At 41.9% G+C, this 16541-nt stretch overlaps 1 protein-coding gene across 1 annotated transcript in view; it reads right to left on the reverse strand.

Annotated features, from left to right (window-relative positions):
* LOC120882428 (glutamate receptor ionotropic, NMDA 2A-like) overlaps positions 1 to 16541 on the reverse strand; it is a 104202-nt gene that overhangs the window by 51588 nt on the left and 36073 nt on the right. Inside the window, exon 3 of the mRNA XM_040266431.1 lies at positions 4550 to 4664. Coding sequence (XP_040122365.1) covers positions 4550 to 4664 — 115 coding nt within the window. The remainder of the gene's footprint in view (positions 1 to 4549; positions 4665 to 16541) is intronic.

The raw sequence follows: 16541 nt of genomic DNA on the forward strand, positions 1-16541 counted from the left end.
TTTTTTCTCACTAAGACTATCCAGTTGACCTAGCAGCACTTATTAAATAGGCTTTCCTTTCTCCCATTGTTATAATTATTCCTCAAAAATCATTTGAATATATATTTATGAACCTATTTTCATTATCTCATCATTATACAAGATATTAGCTATAGAATTTTCATAGATAACTTTGATCAGATTGAGGAATGGCCCTTGTTTATCAAGAATGGATATTGGTACGTACACTACCACGTGTAACACAGATAGCTAGTGGGAAGCAGCTGTACAGCCCAGGGAGCTCAGCTCGGTGCCCACTGATGACCTAGGGGGGTAGGATGAGAGGGTGGGAGGAAGGCTTATGAGGGAGGGATACACATACACATATGGCTGGTCCATGATGTTGTACAAAGAAACCAACACAGCACTGTAAGGCAATTATATTCCAGTAAAAAAAAAATGGATATTGGATTTTGTCCAATGCTTTGTCTGCATCTATTGAGATGATTATATAATTTTCTCCTTATTATGTCAATATGGCAAATTATATTGATTTATTTTTTGATGTTAAACCAATTTTGCATTCCTAGAATAAACCCCACTTATCCATAATGCAGTTTCCTTTTCCAATATATTGCTGAACTACAATTACTAAAATACTGAAAATCTCTGGGTAGATTTGCATTATTTCTTTTAAAAATATTTGATAGATAGAATTTACAGTGAAGCCATTTAGGCCTGAAGTTTTGTTTTTTAAATGGGAAGGGTTTTAGTTTTGAATCAAATTTCTCAGGAACTATTCAGATTGTCTTTTGGCTTTGTTGATTTTCTTTATACTTTATGTTCTACTTTGTTGATTTTTACGCTTATCATATTCTTTTTCTACTTCATTTGGGTTTAGTTTGCTCTATTTTTTATCTAGTGCCTTAATGTAGAAGCTTAAATCACTGACTTTACAATTTCCTTTTTATAAAATTATAAGCATAGAAAGCTATGGATTTCCCTGTTAGCATGTCACCAACTTTATTCTTCAAATTTTGATATGTTGAGCTTTCACTGTTGTGTTTTAGTTGCTAAGTCACGTCCAACTCTTTTGTGACTCCGTGTACTGTAGCCCACCGGGCTCCTCTGTCCATGGGATTACCTAGGCAAGAATACTAGAGCGACCTGCCTTTTCTTTCTTCAGGCAGTCTTCCCGACCCAAGAATCGAACCAGTGTCTCCTGCATATCTTCTTATCATTAATTTTTATTTCAATGCTGCTATGGTCAAAGAATGCACTGGGCATATTTTAACCCTTTTAAACAGACTTATTTTAGGCTCCAGCATATAGTCTACTTTGGTCACTGTTTCAAGTCCACTGGAAGGAATGGGAACTTGGTAGCTCCTGGATGTAGCAGCACAAACTCCGAAGCTTCCTCTTCATCATCCCCTTGCAGGAATCTGTCACTGGCCCCCTACTCCAAAGTCAATGCTTCTGTTTGCACAGTCTTGTCTTCTGATCCTAGTTAAGTATTATATGACTTCCACACTATATCCCATGTCTTCCTACCCCTAGGTCTGATGCGCCAAGTGAAGACAAATCTGGGGCTGCTAAAGTGGTTCAGAGACACAGCACTGCTTGTCCAAAAAGATGTGATAACAATATAGTCCTTTTTCCTTTTCATTATCTTTTATCCTGCTTTCCATGCAATTTTGTGATGACTAATTTGGCTCAGATCATGAACTCCTTATTGCCAAATTCAGACTTAAATTGAAGAAAGTGGGGAAAACCACTAGACCATTCAGGTATGACCTAAATCAAATCCCTGATGATTATACAGTGGAAATGAGAAATCGATTTAAGGGTCCAGATCTGACAGAGTGCCTGATGAACTATGGGCGGAGGTTCGTGACATTGTACAGGAGACAGGGATCAAGACCATCCCCATGGAAAAGAAATGCAAAAAAGCAAAATGGCTGTCTGGGGAGGCCTTACAAATAGCTGTGAAAAGAAGAGAAGCGAAAAGCAAAGGAGAAAAGGAAAGATATAAGCATCTGAATGGAGAGTTCCAAAGAATAGCAAGGAGAGATAAGAAAGCCTTCCTCAGCGATCAATGCAAAGAAATAGAGGAAAACAACAGAATGGGAAAGACTAGAGATCTCTTCAAGAAAATTAGAGATACCAAGGGAACATTTCGTGCAAAGATGGGCTCAATAAAGGACAAAAATGGTATGGACCTAACAGAAGCAGAAGATATTAAGAAGAGGTGGCAAGAATACACGAAAGAAGTGTACAAAAAAAAGAGCTTCACAACCCAGATAATCACAATGGTGTGATCACTCACCTAGAGCTAGACATCCTAGAATGTGAAGTTAAGTGGGCCTTAGAAAGCATCACTACGAACAAAGCTAGTGGAGGTGATGGTATTCCAGTGGAGCTATTTCAAATCCTGAAAGATGATGCTGTGAAAGTGCTGTGCTCAATATGCCAGCAAATTTGGAAAACTCAGCAGTGGCCACAGGACTGGAAAAGGTCAGTTTTCATTCCAATCTCAAAGAAAGGCAATGCCAAAGAATGTTCAAACTACCACACAATTGCACTCATCTCACATGCTAGTAAAGTAATGCTCAAAATTCTCCAAGCCAGGCTTCAGCAATATGTGAACCGTGAACTTCCTGATATTCAAGCTGGTTTTAGAAAAGGCAGAGGTACTGGATCAAATTGCTAACATCTGCTGGATCATGGAAAAAGCAAGAGAGTTCCAGAAAAACATCTATTTCTGCTTTATTGACTATGCCAAAGCCTTTGACTGTGTGGATCACAATAAACTGTGGAAAATTCTGAATGAGATGGGAATACCAGACCACCTGACCTGCCTCTTGAGAAATCTGTATGCAGGTCAGGAAGCAACAGTTAGAACTGGATATGGAACAACAGACTGGTTCCAAATATGAAAAGGAGTACATCAAGGCTATATATTGTCACCCTGCTTATTTAACTTATATGCAGAGTACCTTATGAGAAACGCTGGACTGGAGGAAGCACAAGCTGGAAACAAGATTGCCGGGAGAAATATCAATAACCTCAGATACGCAGATGACACCACCCTTATGGCAGAAACTGAAGAGGAACTAAAAAGCCTCTTGATGAAAATGAAAGAGGAGAGTGAAAAAGTTGGCTTAAAGCTCAACATTCAGAAAACGAAGATCATGGCATGTGGTCCCATCTCTTCATGGCAAATAGATGGGGAAACAGTGGAAACAGTGTCAGATTTTATTTTGGGGGGCTCCAAAATCACTGAAGATGGTGACTGCAGCCATGAAATTAAAAAGATGCTTACTCCTTGGAAGGAAAGTTATGACCAACTTAGATAGCATATTCAAAAGCAGAGACATTACTTTGCCAACAAAGGTCCGTCTAGTCAAGGCTATGGTTTTTCCTGTGGTCATGTATGGATGTGAGAGTTGGACTGTGAAGAAAGGTGAGCGCCGAAGAATTGATCCTTTTGAACTGTGGTGTTGGAGAAGACTCTTGAGAGTCCCTTGAACTGCAAGGAGATCCAACCAGTCCATTCTGAAGGAGATCAGTCCTGGGATTTCTTTGGAAGGAATGATGCTAAAGCTGAAACTCCAATACTTTGGCCACCTGATGTGAAGAGTTGACTCATTGGAAAAGACTCTGATGCTGGGAGGGATTGGGGGCAGGAGGAGAAGGGGACAACAGAGGATGAGTTGGCTGGATGGCATCACCGACTCGATGGACATGAGTTTGAGTGAACTCCGGGAGTTGGTGATGGACAGGGAGGCTTGGCATGCTGTGATTCATGCGGTCACAAAGAGTCAGACACAACTGAGTGACTGAACTGAACTGAACTGAATTTGAGAGCTGAGAGTTGAGTTATGGGGGAAGAGGAATGTCACTGGGCCAGATGTTGCCACTATACTCACAGGGTCATCTCCAAACTCCCTGTGAAGTCTCTCCTCTCTGACTCAGGACACAGTTTGTGTGGTATGTTAGATAAGCTTTTCCTGTACACTGAGTTTTTATATTTTTTAATAGTTAACATACATGCACTGGAAAATGTGCTTTACAAGAAACAGAACATCCCTCTCCAACCCATGACTTGAAGAATGGATACGTTTAAGTTTTAGAATTGATTGGATTCAAAGCAAAAGACCAAACAAATTAAAATATAGGGGGTTCACTCATAGGGCCAAATGTGTGACTACGGTACCAAGTTATGAGGCTTAGACAAACTGGTGTGATCACACCATAGAGTCAATACTTGCTCCTTTAATGATGCGAACCAAACTTCACTGACTTTAAATTATTCCAAGTCTTTCCAGGATGCTTCCTACTCAGATCTGTGAACCCACTGCAGAGAGCAACACACAACTGCCTTAGTTCACCCAGGGAAAGCACCTCCATTGTGCCTGACAGTATCTGTCTGTCTTGTTCCCAATGGGGCCCTGAGATGGCATCTGGAGGCGCTCAGGGGGACACGCTTTGGGGAAAGGAGGCGTGTGAGCCCGCTTGTTGCCCATCCTCTCCTGCCTCCCCTGTATTCAGCACTTGGAAGGATGCTCACCTTTTCCCATTCACGGTCCTTGTTCAGCACGATGACCACCAGTCTGGGATGCACCTGGTAGCCTTCCTCAGTGAAGGACAAGTCTTTGCCATCCCACGTCACATTGACCATAAATCTGGAGAAAGGAAGAGAGAAAGACAAATGTTTAGGGAAAAATCTAAGAGGTTTCAGACAAATGAGTGGATGCCACCATCCGTGTAACACTGAGAAGGTGTGAACTCTTTGCCAGCAGCCTCTACATGTGGAAGCATCAGTATCTGTGCAGGCTCTGCTAATCTCCATGTACTCTTTTCCATGAGCCTGTAATCACTCCCAGACTCCCATAACTGGTTGCAATTAACAGATGAGTTGGAACATTTTTGTTCTGTCAGACTACAGACCTTTGTTCAATGATATTCTAACAAGAGGCTCTGAAAGCATCTTAAGCTACTCTAAAGGAAACTGCTTGCTCACAAGCCACATGGTATACAACATCAAAGAAATGATATCCCATTAATTCATTATTTGTTCAACTAATATTTATTAAATATTTGCTACATGCCAGCAATCAGCTAGTTGGCTGGGGATAAACAAGAAAACAGACATGATCCCTGCTCTCCAAAGCTTATAGTCTAAGAGAGAGGACAGGTATTAATTAGTTAATCACAGATATATGACCAGTGTTGGGCTTCCCAAGTGGCTCAGTGGTAAAGAAACTGTCCGCAATGCAGGACACGTGGGTTTGATCCCTGGGTCAGGAAGATACCCTGAAGAAGGAAATGGCAACCCACTCTAGTATTCTTGCCTGGGAAATCCCATGGACAGAAGGGCCTGGTGGGCTGCAGTCCATGGGGTTGCAAAGATTCAGACATGAATTTTTAACTAAACAACAACAGATGACAAGTGTTACGATGGTGGGGGTAGGGGTGTATGTGCTCCATGAAAGTGAAACGGGGCTCAGACCAGGTTCTTAAAAGGAAGTGCAGCTTGACCTGAAGAATGAGGCAGCATTAACTAGATAAGAAAAGACATAGCACACTCCAAGCAAAAGGGGCAGCATGGGTAAAGGTCCTGTGGTAGTGCTTACCGAGGACTGAGTGCAAACCAGTGAGGCTGAAGCAGAGAGCCAAGGGGCTGTGGGGTGTGGTGTGGGTGAAAAGGTGAATGGGGCAGACAGTGCAAAGCTTTTCAGGCCATTTAGGGAGTTCTGTCTTTGCTTTAAAACAATAGAAGGACATTGAAGATTTTAACCAGTGATATAAACAGACTTGAAGGCTGTGTAGAGAACAGGCTTGCAGAGGACCACAGTGAGTATGGGAGACCAATTACAGTGCTCTTATTAATCCAGGTTAGCGATGATGCTGGCTTTGACCCCAAAAGAGGAGGAGAAGGAAGAGCGGGAGCCGTGACACACAGGACCAAGTGGAGAAGCTTTAAGCAAGTATTTTGGGATAGGTCAGATGTGAGGGTGGAGGAGAGAAGCGTCATGAACGGGTCTTCAGTGTCTGCCCTGTACAACATTCGTCAGTTATCTTTATCACAAGGGAGGCTTGTCTGTCTCACAATACTCCGTCTCCAACCCTCCTTCCTCAAAACCACTTGCCTGTAGCCAGGCTCTCCAACCCTCCTTCCTCAAAACCACTTGCCTATAGCCAGGCTCAGCGCTGACATGAAGCAAGACAGGATTTGGGAGGGAAGGTTCTCAGGGATTCACATTTCCTTTTCAGCTTGAGAAAACTGTGACATTGTTAAAGATGTCCAAAAAACGTAGCACTTAGCAGATAGTCAGCAAATGCAGTATGGTGGTTAAAAGCAATCACCACCCCCAGAAAGGCAGGGTATCTCAAAGCTGCAGCATTTTCTTGCTTTCTATTCCCTTAACAACAAAAGCAGCTAAAGAAGTAAAATACTAAGGAAGAGGACTAGACTATAAAAACAGTTCCACGTAGAGTGACTGGCCTGATTGAGCACATGTCTGCCCCTGGGCAGCCACAGTGCACAAGACCCGACTGTGTCCTCTGGGGAAAGACTCAGGTCTCCAAGGTGAAGAAAGTGGGGGAAAGGCAAAGAACATTTCTGTGTATCCATTCAAAGGCCTCTTTGAGTCCTAAAAAATCATGTTTTTCAAGAAAAGTTAATGGCATGAAGATAATTCTCGCTACTTACTGTTAAACAAGCAGAAAAGAAGATAAAAATAGGGTTCGTCTATGCATGGAAAGATTCCAGGTACTTTCTATTTTCTTTTGTGTTATCTTTGTACTCTTGAAATTTTCTGCAAATACTTTTTATTTTTAACAAAGATACTCTTTGTTTAAACACAGAAAAAAAAATCAAACACTGCTATTCTGGAAGAGGCAAAAAGCAATCACCATCTTATTTAGTACATCTGATCATTTCTTAGGAAGATAATTTACGGATTCAACAACTGTTTACTGGATGTCTATCATGTGCCAGGCCTTACAGCGAGTCCTATAAATACAGAAATAGAAAACACAGTGTCCATCCCATCCCTTCCATTCTCACAATTCAGTGACATAGACACACAAACGTTGCTAGCACATAGAAGGCCACTTGTGTTCTGGTGCTCTGTAAATAGGAGAAGTCATGAGAACGTAGAGGGAGGGTCTCTAATGTGAGCTCCATGACGTAGGGAGGGCTTCCAGGGGAATCTTCAGGAGTGAAGGGGTTGACGAGAGGTGGGGAAGAATATTCAGAGCAGAGGAGTTATCTTCAACAAAAAAGAGTCAGCAAAGGAAGTGACACGTGCTACGGGACATAGGAAATAGCTTAGTTAGAACAACAGGCAGTGGGGATGCATCCACAGAGCGTCTCTGAAGCCAGATCATAGGGGCCTTAAGTGTCTGGATTTTGTTCAGAAGGACGTGAGGATCATGGAAGATTTTGAGGGGGGGTGTGAGTCACTGTACATAGGAAACTGCAAAGCCAAGGGTGTAGACCCATGAAACATCATGATGGGACACTGCCCATGGAGTTTCAGCATAAAAACTACAAAGCCCACTAGTGGACTTCATCTGGGCTGGCAAAAAAAGTCCATCACCAAGTCACTCCGTATCTGCAGTCTAAAACTCACAGGCCAGCTTTTTCACTGAGGGGTTTTTGCTTGTTTAAAATATAATCCAATAAGCTCTCAAGCCAAGTTTTGATTATACAATAACTTGAGGTAACTAGAGCTCGGGTTCAGTCTACCTAATGCCCCAAAGGTAAGTGAAACTGAGAAATTTAGTCCATCAACAAGAGGTTTGGAAATACCCAGCTCGTTCCGTGTTTGGAAAAGGCGGACCAGCAGACGAATCCTTTGGGTTTGACTTGGACACCTGGCCCAGGGGAGAGCCATTCACAGGGTTATGTTGTGTGAATGGATGTCGCTGTCACCGCTTTAATCGAGGAGCTGGCATGCCCTGTTGAGCACCTGCTCTTCTTCCGATTTGCCAGTTGAATGTACTTAAATCTCTCTTCTTTCATTCCCCACTTCTGTTTCCCCCACTTGTTCCCTTGCCTCCCATTTTGTAGTGAAATCAGATGGAATTAGCAGGGACATTATTTAGATGCAATTTCTCTTCTTCAGATTATATGGAAACAACTGTATGGAAATTCTAACACTCCGATTGTTCTGTGTTCCTTTAAGATTCAATATTCTGGGCCAATGAGTCCATATCAGTGTTCATATTATCTACCTTCCTTCCTTCCTTCCTTCCTTTCTAGCTTTCTTCCTATTAAGAGTCTTCTGTCCCTTGGGAGGGGAAAATGCTCTCTAACAGAATTTCTTTTGCTCAATAGTAATTTCATTATGAAGTTGGTAGGGAACAAGTACCAATTACCTTCAATCCCACCATCCAATTTCTAGGAAGGACAATCCATATTTCCACAGGCTTTCTTCCCACTTAAACTTACTCTAAAGAAAAATTCTTTACCCAGGGAAAAACCATTCTACACCCCACCACTTGGTCCCCATTAACACCTGCTGGGCACTTGTATTAAACAGTAAAATCTTATCACTGTTTTATCTCTTGAAAATTGATTACAAACTTTTAGTGACCAGATACAGTATCAGAAACTCTGGCTGCTGCTAAGCTTTGAATTACATCTTCGATATTTCCGTCAGGAGCAATAAACGCATGAGGACATGCTGGCAAAACGTGGATGTGGGGAAGGCTCTGATGGCTTGCAGAGGAGCCATTTTTGTATTATTATTGTCCGTTGATTGTGAGGTGCTGTTTTTAATCAGTGACACACAACAGAAAATACGTAAATTGCGTGATGCACGTACATCCAAGTCTCTTCTGGTACCTACAGCTTCAGGCGTATGAAGCTGAGGTCTCAGGTGAAAGAAACATTTCTGTCGCTTGTATTTTGTGCCCTATGAATGGCTGGCGTATGTGGGTCAGAAATAACATGGAAAAACATGGTGGACTGTTTTTCCTACATCATCACTACAAAAAAAATTGGGTCAGAATTAAGTTCTTTCACGATCTGCTTTAAACAGTAGTCACCAACTACAGGTGGCTGTGGAGCATTTGAAATGTGGTTAGTGTGAATAGAAATGTACCAAAAAGGCATAACAAAACTGGATTTGGAAGACTTTGTATGAAAAAAAAAAGTATAAAATCTCATGAATAAATTTATATTGATTTTATGTTGCAATATTTTTAGACAGGTTGATTGCAATAAGATACATTATTAAAACTAATTTCATCTTCTTTTTACTTATTCGAAGTGCTACCAGATAATTTAAGATGATAAATGGCTTACATTATATTTCTATTGGACAACTATTCAGGACCGTCTTCAGTGTTTTGTCTTGTTTTCTTAACCAGCAGATCCATCATGAAGGCAGGGACATCTTCTGCCTTGTTTTGTATTTTATTTCTAGTGCTGAACAGAGTGCCTGGCACATAGGAGGTGCTAAAACAAACAGGTGCAGAATGAATAAAAGAATGAATTGCTATCTAGCAATTGCTGGGATCAAACCCTGCCTCTGCTGCTCCCCAGCTTCATCTCTTAGGGTTGTATATTTAAAATTCTCCAAGCTTCCAATTTCCTTCTTTGTAAAAACAGATCAGGTTAAACCATATGAACTAACCGTGATGGCTTCGTGTGGTTTAACCTAACAGATCCCTAACACCCAGGTTTGTGAGTGGGATTAGCAATAGTTCATAGAAAAATATCCAGTCCAATTTCTGGTACGCAGATGTTGCCTAACCTTTACATAAAGCTTCCATGCATTTTTAAAAATAGTTTTCTACCCTGACATATTTCCTAACACACTGCCCCAAACGCAGCCTTGTTGTTAGTCCCTGTAAAGCCATGCTTATTGCTGCCATTCCATCCACTCATTACCAGAGTGCTTTCTTTTTGTCAAAAGCCAACCATACAATATCTGCTTTTCTCTTTCTGACTTACTTCACTCTGTATGACAGATTCTTGGTCCATCCACATATTAAGGCATATATGTGGAATCTAGAAAAATGGTACAGATGAACATATTTCCAGGGCAGGAGTAGAGACACAGATGTAGAGAACAGACTTGTGGCTCCAGTGGGGGAAGGAGAGGGCAGGATGGAGTGGGAGACTAGGATTGACATACATACACTACCATGTGTAGAACAGATAGCTGGTGGGAGCTGCTGTCCCACATGGGGAGCTCAGCTCGGCGCTCTGTGATGACCGAGAGGGTGGGATGGGGTGGCTGGGCAGGAAGGAGGCCCAAGAGGGAGGGGACATATGTACACTTACAGTTGACTCACATCTTTGTACAGCAGAAACTAACACAACATTGTAAAGCAATTATACCCCAATTAAAAAAAGAAAGAAAAAAAAATGCCATCTGTATATGCATCGTGTCCAACTCTTTGTGACCCCATGGACTGTAGCCCACCAAGTTCCTCTGTCCATGGGATTCTCCAGGCAAGAATACTGGAGTGGGCTGCCATTTCCTCCTCCAGGGGATCTTCCTGACCCAGGGATCTAACCCGAGTCTCTTATGTCTCCTACATTAGCAGGCAAGTTCTTTACTGCTAGTGCCACCTGAGAAGGCCAATTAAAAAAAAGAAAAAATCCAAATATGTGCTGCATAAGCTTTTACCTATTACTTAAAATGTCTCCTTCCTCCAGATTTCTATTTTCTCTCTTTTGCCTCGTAACTCTCCTTTAACTTCCCAAATCTGATTGTTTGCAATGTTCTCTAGACATATTTATTACTCACTATTTCCCTTCAGACTTTAATTCCCTTACAGTTTCATAAATGCCACCATAACCCATTCAGTGTGTCTCAATTTTCAGTTAATTTTCCATCTGCTTTGCTATTTCCCTTGTTCCCCGGGCCTTTCCCCAAATCGCACTATCCCTTAAATGCCTACTCAGACTGCTATGGGTGTCACCATTTTTTTTTCATTTGTCAGCTAATTTACATGTTTTGGAAAACAGAGTCACTGTTTTCTTTAACCTTTTTTCAGTTCTCAAGACACTCTCATTTTTACAAAATGCTTTGGCTCTTTCCAGAGTCCTCCTGGTGGTTTGAAATCCCTTCCACGTGGATGCCTTTCTCAGCACCTTCTTATCCTCCATTAACCCTTCCCTTATGGGCATGAATCCTCTCTTTAGAGCAAACCCGTGGAGCTTTTATCACTTTTAATTCCCATCTCCTGCCCCACGTCTGCCTCAAATACATCCTCACACCATTTCCTTTCAGCGAGTCTCTAGATGAGTGTGCTTTCCTCTTTGCCCGGTGCTCAGTCTCATATACTCATTGGTGATTTCCGGTTTCCCTTGAATGATTACCAAAGGCATGACCACAGAGCTGAAACTTAAATGTCAGGACTGAAATATAATAACTCCAACACAGAGATCTGCATAATCCAGGCCAGCAAGGCATTCAAAACGGGCTCAGAAACTACAGCATTATGAAAATGCAAAAGAATAAAATAAAAAACTGGGTTAAAAAAAGAGTGAGTATTTACTCTTTCTCAAATTCCATTGTGGCCAAATTAAAAAAGAAAAAAACAACATATTAATGTTAGTTGTCGGCTAAGCAATACTAATTTTTAAAAAATTAGAACAGGAGTGGCAAGCTCCAAAAAGGCAGGAATGTTTCTTTTGATCACTGAGATTCAAAAACACCTTAGAGTGTCTTGCAGTACAAGCTTAAACATATTTGTTGAATAAAGGAACAAATGAATGAGTGGCCATAGGCCACTGAGATCATGTTCATTCAATGTTTATTTTCTGTGCAACTGTAGAGAGGCAATTCTGCAAGACGACTGCTTAGTTTGGGAATCAGAAAGCTTGGGGTTAGAATGCAGTTCTGTGGCTTCCAATCCCAGGTAAGTCTCCTAAATTCTCAGAGCATCCATTTCCTCTTCTGTAAAAGTGAAGTTATAATGGCCACATCTCTGTGTAATCACAGGGCTTACATTAGATGAAATTTAACGAGAGAAGGTATATAATGTGACCAGCAGAGTGTTTGGCACATAATGGTGTCTGGTAAATGATGACAGCGGGGGTAGCAGTGGTTGTCATGGTTTCACATAATTATCTTCTCTCCTTCTAAATTTTGAAATTAAAGGGCTTTCTCTGAGATGCTGGAGGATCATTTGGGCTGCTAATCCCTGTTTCTGAAGGGAGGCAATGAACCCTCCAGGTCCCTACCCCAGGCTAATCTGATTGCTCAGAGCTCCAGGTACCCTTGGACTGGATTATGGTGCAAGGGTGCTGACCCAGACGCCAGCCTGCCCTTCATGTCTCTTGGGCTTCCTGTCTCTGCTTGGTGAGCATACCTGAGCCAAAGGCGATTTTTGAGGACATGCCCCACCTACTGTCTTTTGAATATAACTTCTAAGTCTAAAACATGGAGTAAGTTAGGGCAAAGTTTTCTCTGTAAGTGTGACTATTCTATTCATCCCTTCAGTAGACAACATGCCTGACCCATCTGGCTAAAAGTCACTTAGGGCTGCCCAACTCTTTGCAATCCCAGGGACTGCAGCACAACCAGGCCCCTCTGTCCTCCACTATCTCCTGGAGTTTGCTCAATTCATGTCCATTGAGTCAGTGATGCTATCTAACCATCTCATCCTCTGCTACCCCCTTCTCCTTTTACCTTCCATCTTTTCTAGCATCAGGGTCTCTTCCAAAGAGTCAGCTCTTCACATCAGGTGGCCAAAGTACTAGAGCTTCTGCTAGAAGAACAAAGCAGTAAATCCTAAAGGAAGTCAACCCTGAATGTTCACTGGAAGGACTGGTGCTGAAGCTGAAGCTCCAATACTTAGGATCTAATATGTATGCTCTAACTCTACTTTATCAGGAGTTGTTGGAAGACTGAGGGTCCATTAACAAAGCTGTTCTCGGGATCTCTTGCTCCTTATATGTGTGGTTCTTTCAGGAACCTGGTGGAGGATATGGAAGTTCTGGATAGTATTTTGCAACACTATCAAAATAGTACCAAGTATGTCACCATGAACCCCTCATGACTCTGCCTCATCTAAGCATTTGGAACTGACAGGCACAGGGGTCAGTGGATCCAGTCCTTTCAAAGAGCATCTATTCCAAGAGAGCCAGACAAAAGCAGGCCAAGTGACCAGCAGTTTCTACAAGCTTCCTAGATCACCTGTGTCTCTGCTGTCAGATTATTCAGGACCTCAAACAGGCAGATGTACATGCATACTGACTCCTCATCTTCCCCAAAGATGCAGAATGGATCAATTCAAAGTGTGAATTTACCCAAGAATCTCTGGGTATCCCTCATCCTAGAACCTAGGCCCCATGAGAAGGGGAATTTTCTCTTTTGTTCTCTGCTGTATCCTCCTTTCAGAACCCAGAACAGTGGCTGGCATGGAGAAGCTGCTCAGTACCTATTAACGAGGAAGGAAAAGTTGTTGAGGTAACAAAGGCAGAGGAGAAAGGTGGGGTCAGATTGAGGGGCTTCTGAGCCTCCATCATCTTGTGAGCCCATCTCTCGTAGTAAATGTCTTTCTCTATATAAATATCTTGCTAGTTCTGTTTCTCTGGAGAACCCTGACTAATGCAACATGATACTACCATCTGCCAGAAGAACTGTGAAAATAAAACACCAATCTGTGATAAATGTGATGCAAAAAGGGCCCCCGTGTTACTCATCACCTGCACAACTTTATCTTTGGGCTACAAAGTCCTTGAGGACAAGAGTTCATAACTCAGTACTTTGAACTCTAGGAACATTGTCATGTAGAGGGAAGAGCAGATTAGGGATTTGCAAGCTGCAGTTGAGTTTTTAAATGCACCATGATTGATGCTGTACCTTCAAGCAATTCATCCAGCTCCCAGGAGTGAGTTTCCCCTCACTCCTGTGTCAATGGGGAAACCACTGCTGTGTTAGTCTGCTCATGCTGCTATAACAAAACACCACACACCGGGTGCCTCAAACAACAAGCACTTATTTCTCATGGCTCTGGAGACTGAAGTCCAAGGTCAAGCCTGGACAGATACAAGTTCTGATGAGGATCCTCTTCCCAGTTTACACACCACTTTGTTGTGTCCTCACATGGCCGAAGAGTTGGATCTCTTGTTTCCTCTTCTTTTTTCAGGACACTAATTCCATCATGAGGGCCCCACCCTCACTACCTCATCTAACCCGAATTTCTTCCCAAAGGCTCCGCCTCCAAATAACATCACACTGGAGTTCATCATAACTGCAGCATGTGAATTTTGGGAGAATGCAAACTTTCAGTGCAGAGCAATTACACAAAGTTAATGAAAAGTTTCATGGTGGTGGGGCTAAGAGGTAGGATTGACATAAGTGTAACCGTTTACATCACCGTAGACGTTTATTGTTCATAAACAGTATGACATAAACCATTTATTGTTCATAAATGGTATGAACAACTATGCTAGTTTTCCCAGAACTGAGAGATTTCCTGGGGGAGGGACCATTCAGTGCTAAAACCAGGACCTTAAGTCATGGATCAAAAATTAAGAGTTTGGTCCAGTAAGCAACACCTCAAAAGCACCAATAAATAATTATAAAAAAAAAAAAAAAAAAAAAGCACATCTATAGAAAGGTTTCAAATTCATTTACCAAATACATAATCAATTTAAACAAATACTGAGTAACCATTATATGCCAGCAACATGCAGGAGATAAAATGGTAAGTAAAAAACACGTGGTCCTTCCCGTGAAGTTACTTAGAGTTTAGCAAAAAAGCAGGTATTATACAATAATCCGAATAAATGGTAATATATCCGCAACTAAAGTACCTGATGCTATAGGAACTTTAACAGGGGATCTAATCTCTCAGAATACTGATTATTCTTCCATTATTCCATCTCTACTTGCTTTTTTTTTTTTTCAGTGAAAACACCAAGTTAACTTCTCTGAAAGACTAAAAAATTCTCACGCTTTCCATCAACATACATACACTACCATGTGTAAAATAGATAGCTAGTAGGAACACAAGGTAGAGCGCAGGGAGCTTGATTTGGTGCTCTGTGATGACCTAGAGGGGTAGGGGAGTTGAGAGGGGATATATGTATACACATAGCTGATTCATGTCCTTGTACAGCAGAAAATAGCATAGCACTGTAAAGCAATTATTTGCCAGGAAAAAAAAAAAAAGAACTCTCATGCTTTCCAGGTATAAAATTGGACAGGTAACATCAAGAACTAAAATAGACTAGATGCAAGATTATTGAGAATGGTGAAAATCCCAGCTAAAGGCATTCAACAAATTATTTTAAAAATAATATTGTAAATGAAATATAGCACATCTGCTAACCATTCATTTGAACTCTCTGTTCTAAATGTAAACTTATGAATATTCATATTCCTTCCTCTAGCAAAAACCCTGCTTCCTTCCGTGCCAGTACAGCTCACAAGATCACATCCTTTGGAGGGTGGCTTACTGACACACGATGAGCCCCCTTATTTTGAAAAACACTAACCCCCGCCCCCACCACTATAGACACCAGAACATTTACTCTTCTCTTCTCCTTTGACCATAAAAAAATAGATCTGGTGGGAGAGGGAAGTGCACCTGATCCAAGCTGGAACCATCAGATTCTCTCACCTAGGAATCTGAAAATTTATAGCTGAGACAGAGACCAGAAATTATTCAATCTGGTCCAAGGTGATAGTAACTTTGTTTCATCAGTAAATGTAGGCTTACCTCCTGACCTTTCCAAACCTTGGCTTCTCAACATTTACCTTGATTTTTCAAGAGACTCCAGTAAAGTCCCAGTGGATCCCCAATAGATTTTCGATCATTCATTATCTCATTTTGTTTAAATTAAGCTGCTGCTGCTGCTGCTAAGTCGCTTCAGTCGTGTCCGACTCTGTGCAACCCCACAGACGGCAGCCCACCAGGCTCCCCCATCCCTGGGATCCTCCAGGCAAGAACACTGGAGTGGGTTGCCATTTCCTTCTCTAATGCAGGAAAGTGAAAAGTGAAAGTGAAGTTGCTCAGTCCTGTCCAACTCTTATTGACCCCATAGACTGCAGCCTACCAGGCTCCTCCACCCATGGGAGTTCCCAGGCAAGAGGACTGGAGTGGGTTGCCATTGCCTTCTCCAGTAAATTAAGCTAGTCAGAATTAATTTCTGTTCAGTTCAGTTCAGTCACTCAGTTGTGTCCAGCTCTTTGCGACCCCATAAATCGCAGCAAGCCAGGCCTCCCTGTCCATCACCAACTCCCAGAGTTCACTCAAACTCACGTCCATCAAGCCAGTGATTCCATCCAGCCATTTCATCCTCTGTCGTCCCCTTTTTCTCCTGCCCCCAATTCCTCCCAGCATCAGAGTCTTTTCCAATGAGTCAACTCTTTGCATGAGGTGGCCAAAGTACTGGAGTTTCAGCTTTAGCATCATTCCTTCCAAAGAACACCCAGGGCTGATCTCCTTTAGAATGGACTGGTTGGATCTCCTTGCACTTATTACTTAAACACTTTAAATAAATATTCTGCTCCTACCCGGGCTATTGAAGGATCTTACTTGGTCTCTTGACTCCCTGTATATCATCCCTTACACTCATA

Source organism: Oryx dammah, unplaced genomic scaffold (assembly GCF_014754425.2).
Source record: "Oryx dammah isolate SB20612 unplaced genomic scaffold, SCBI_Odam_1.1 HiC_scaffold_2, whole genome shotgun sequence".
Classification (NCBI taxonomy): Eukaryota; Metazoa; Chordata; class Mammalia; order Artiodactyla; family Bovidae; genus Oryx; species Oryx dammah.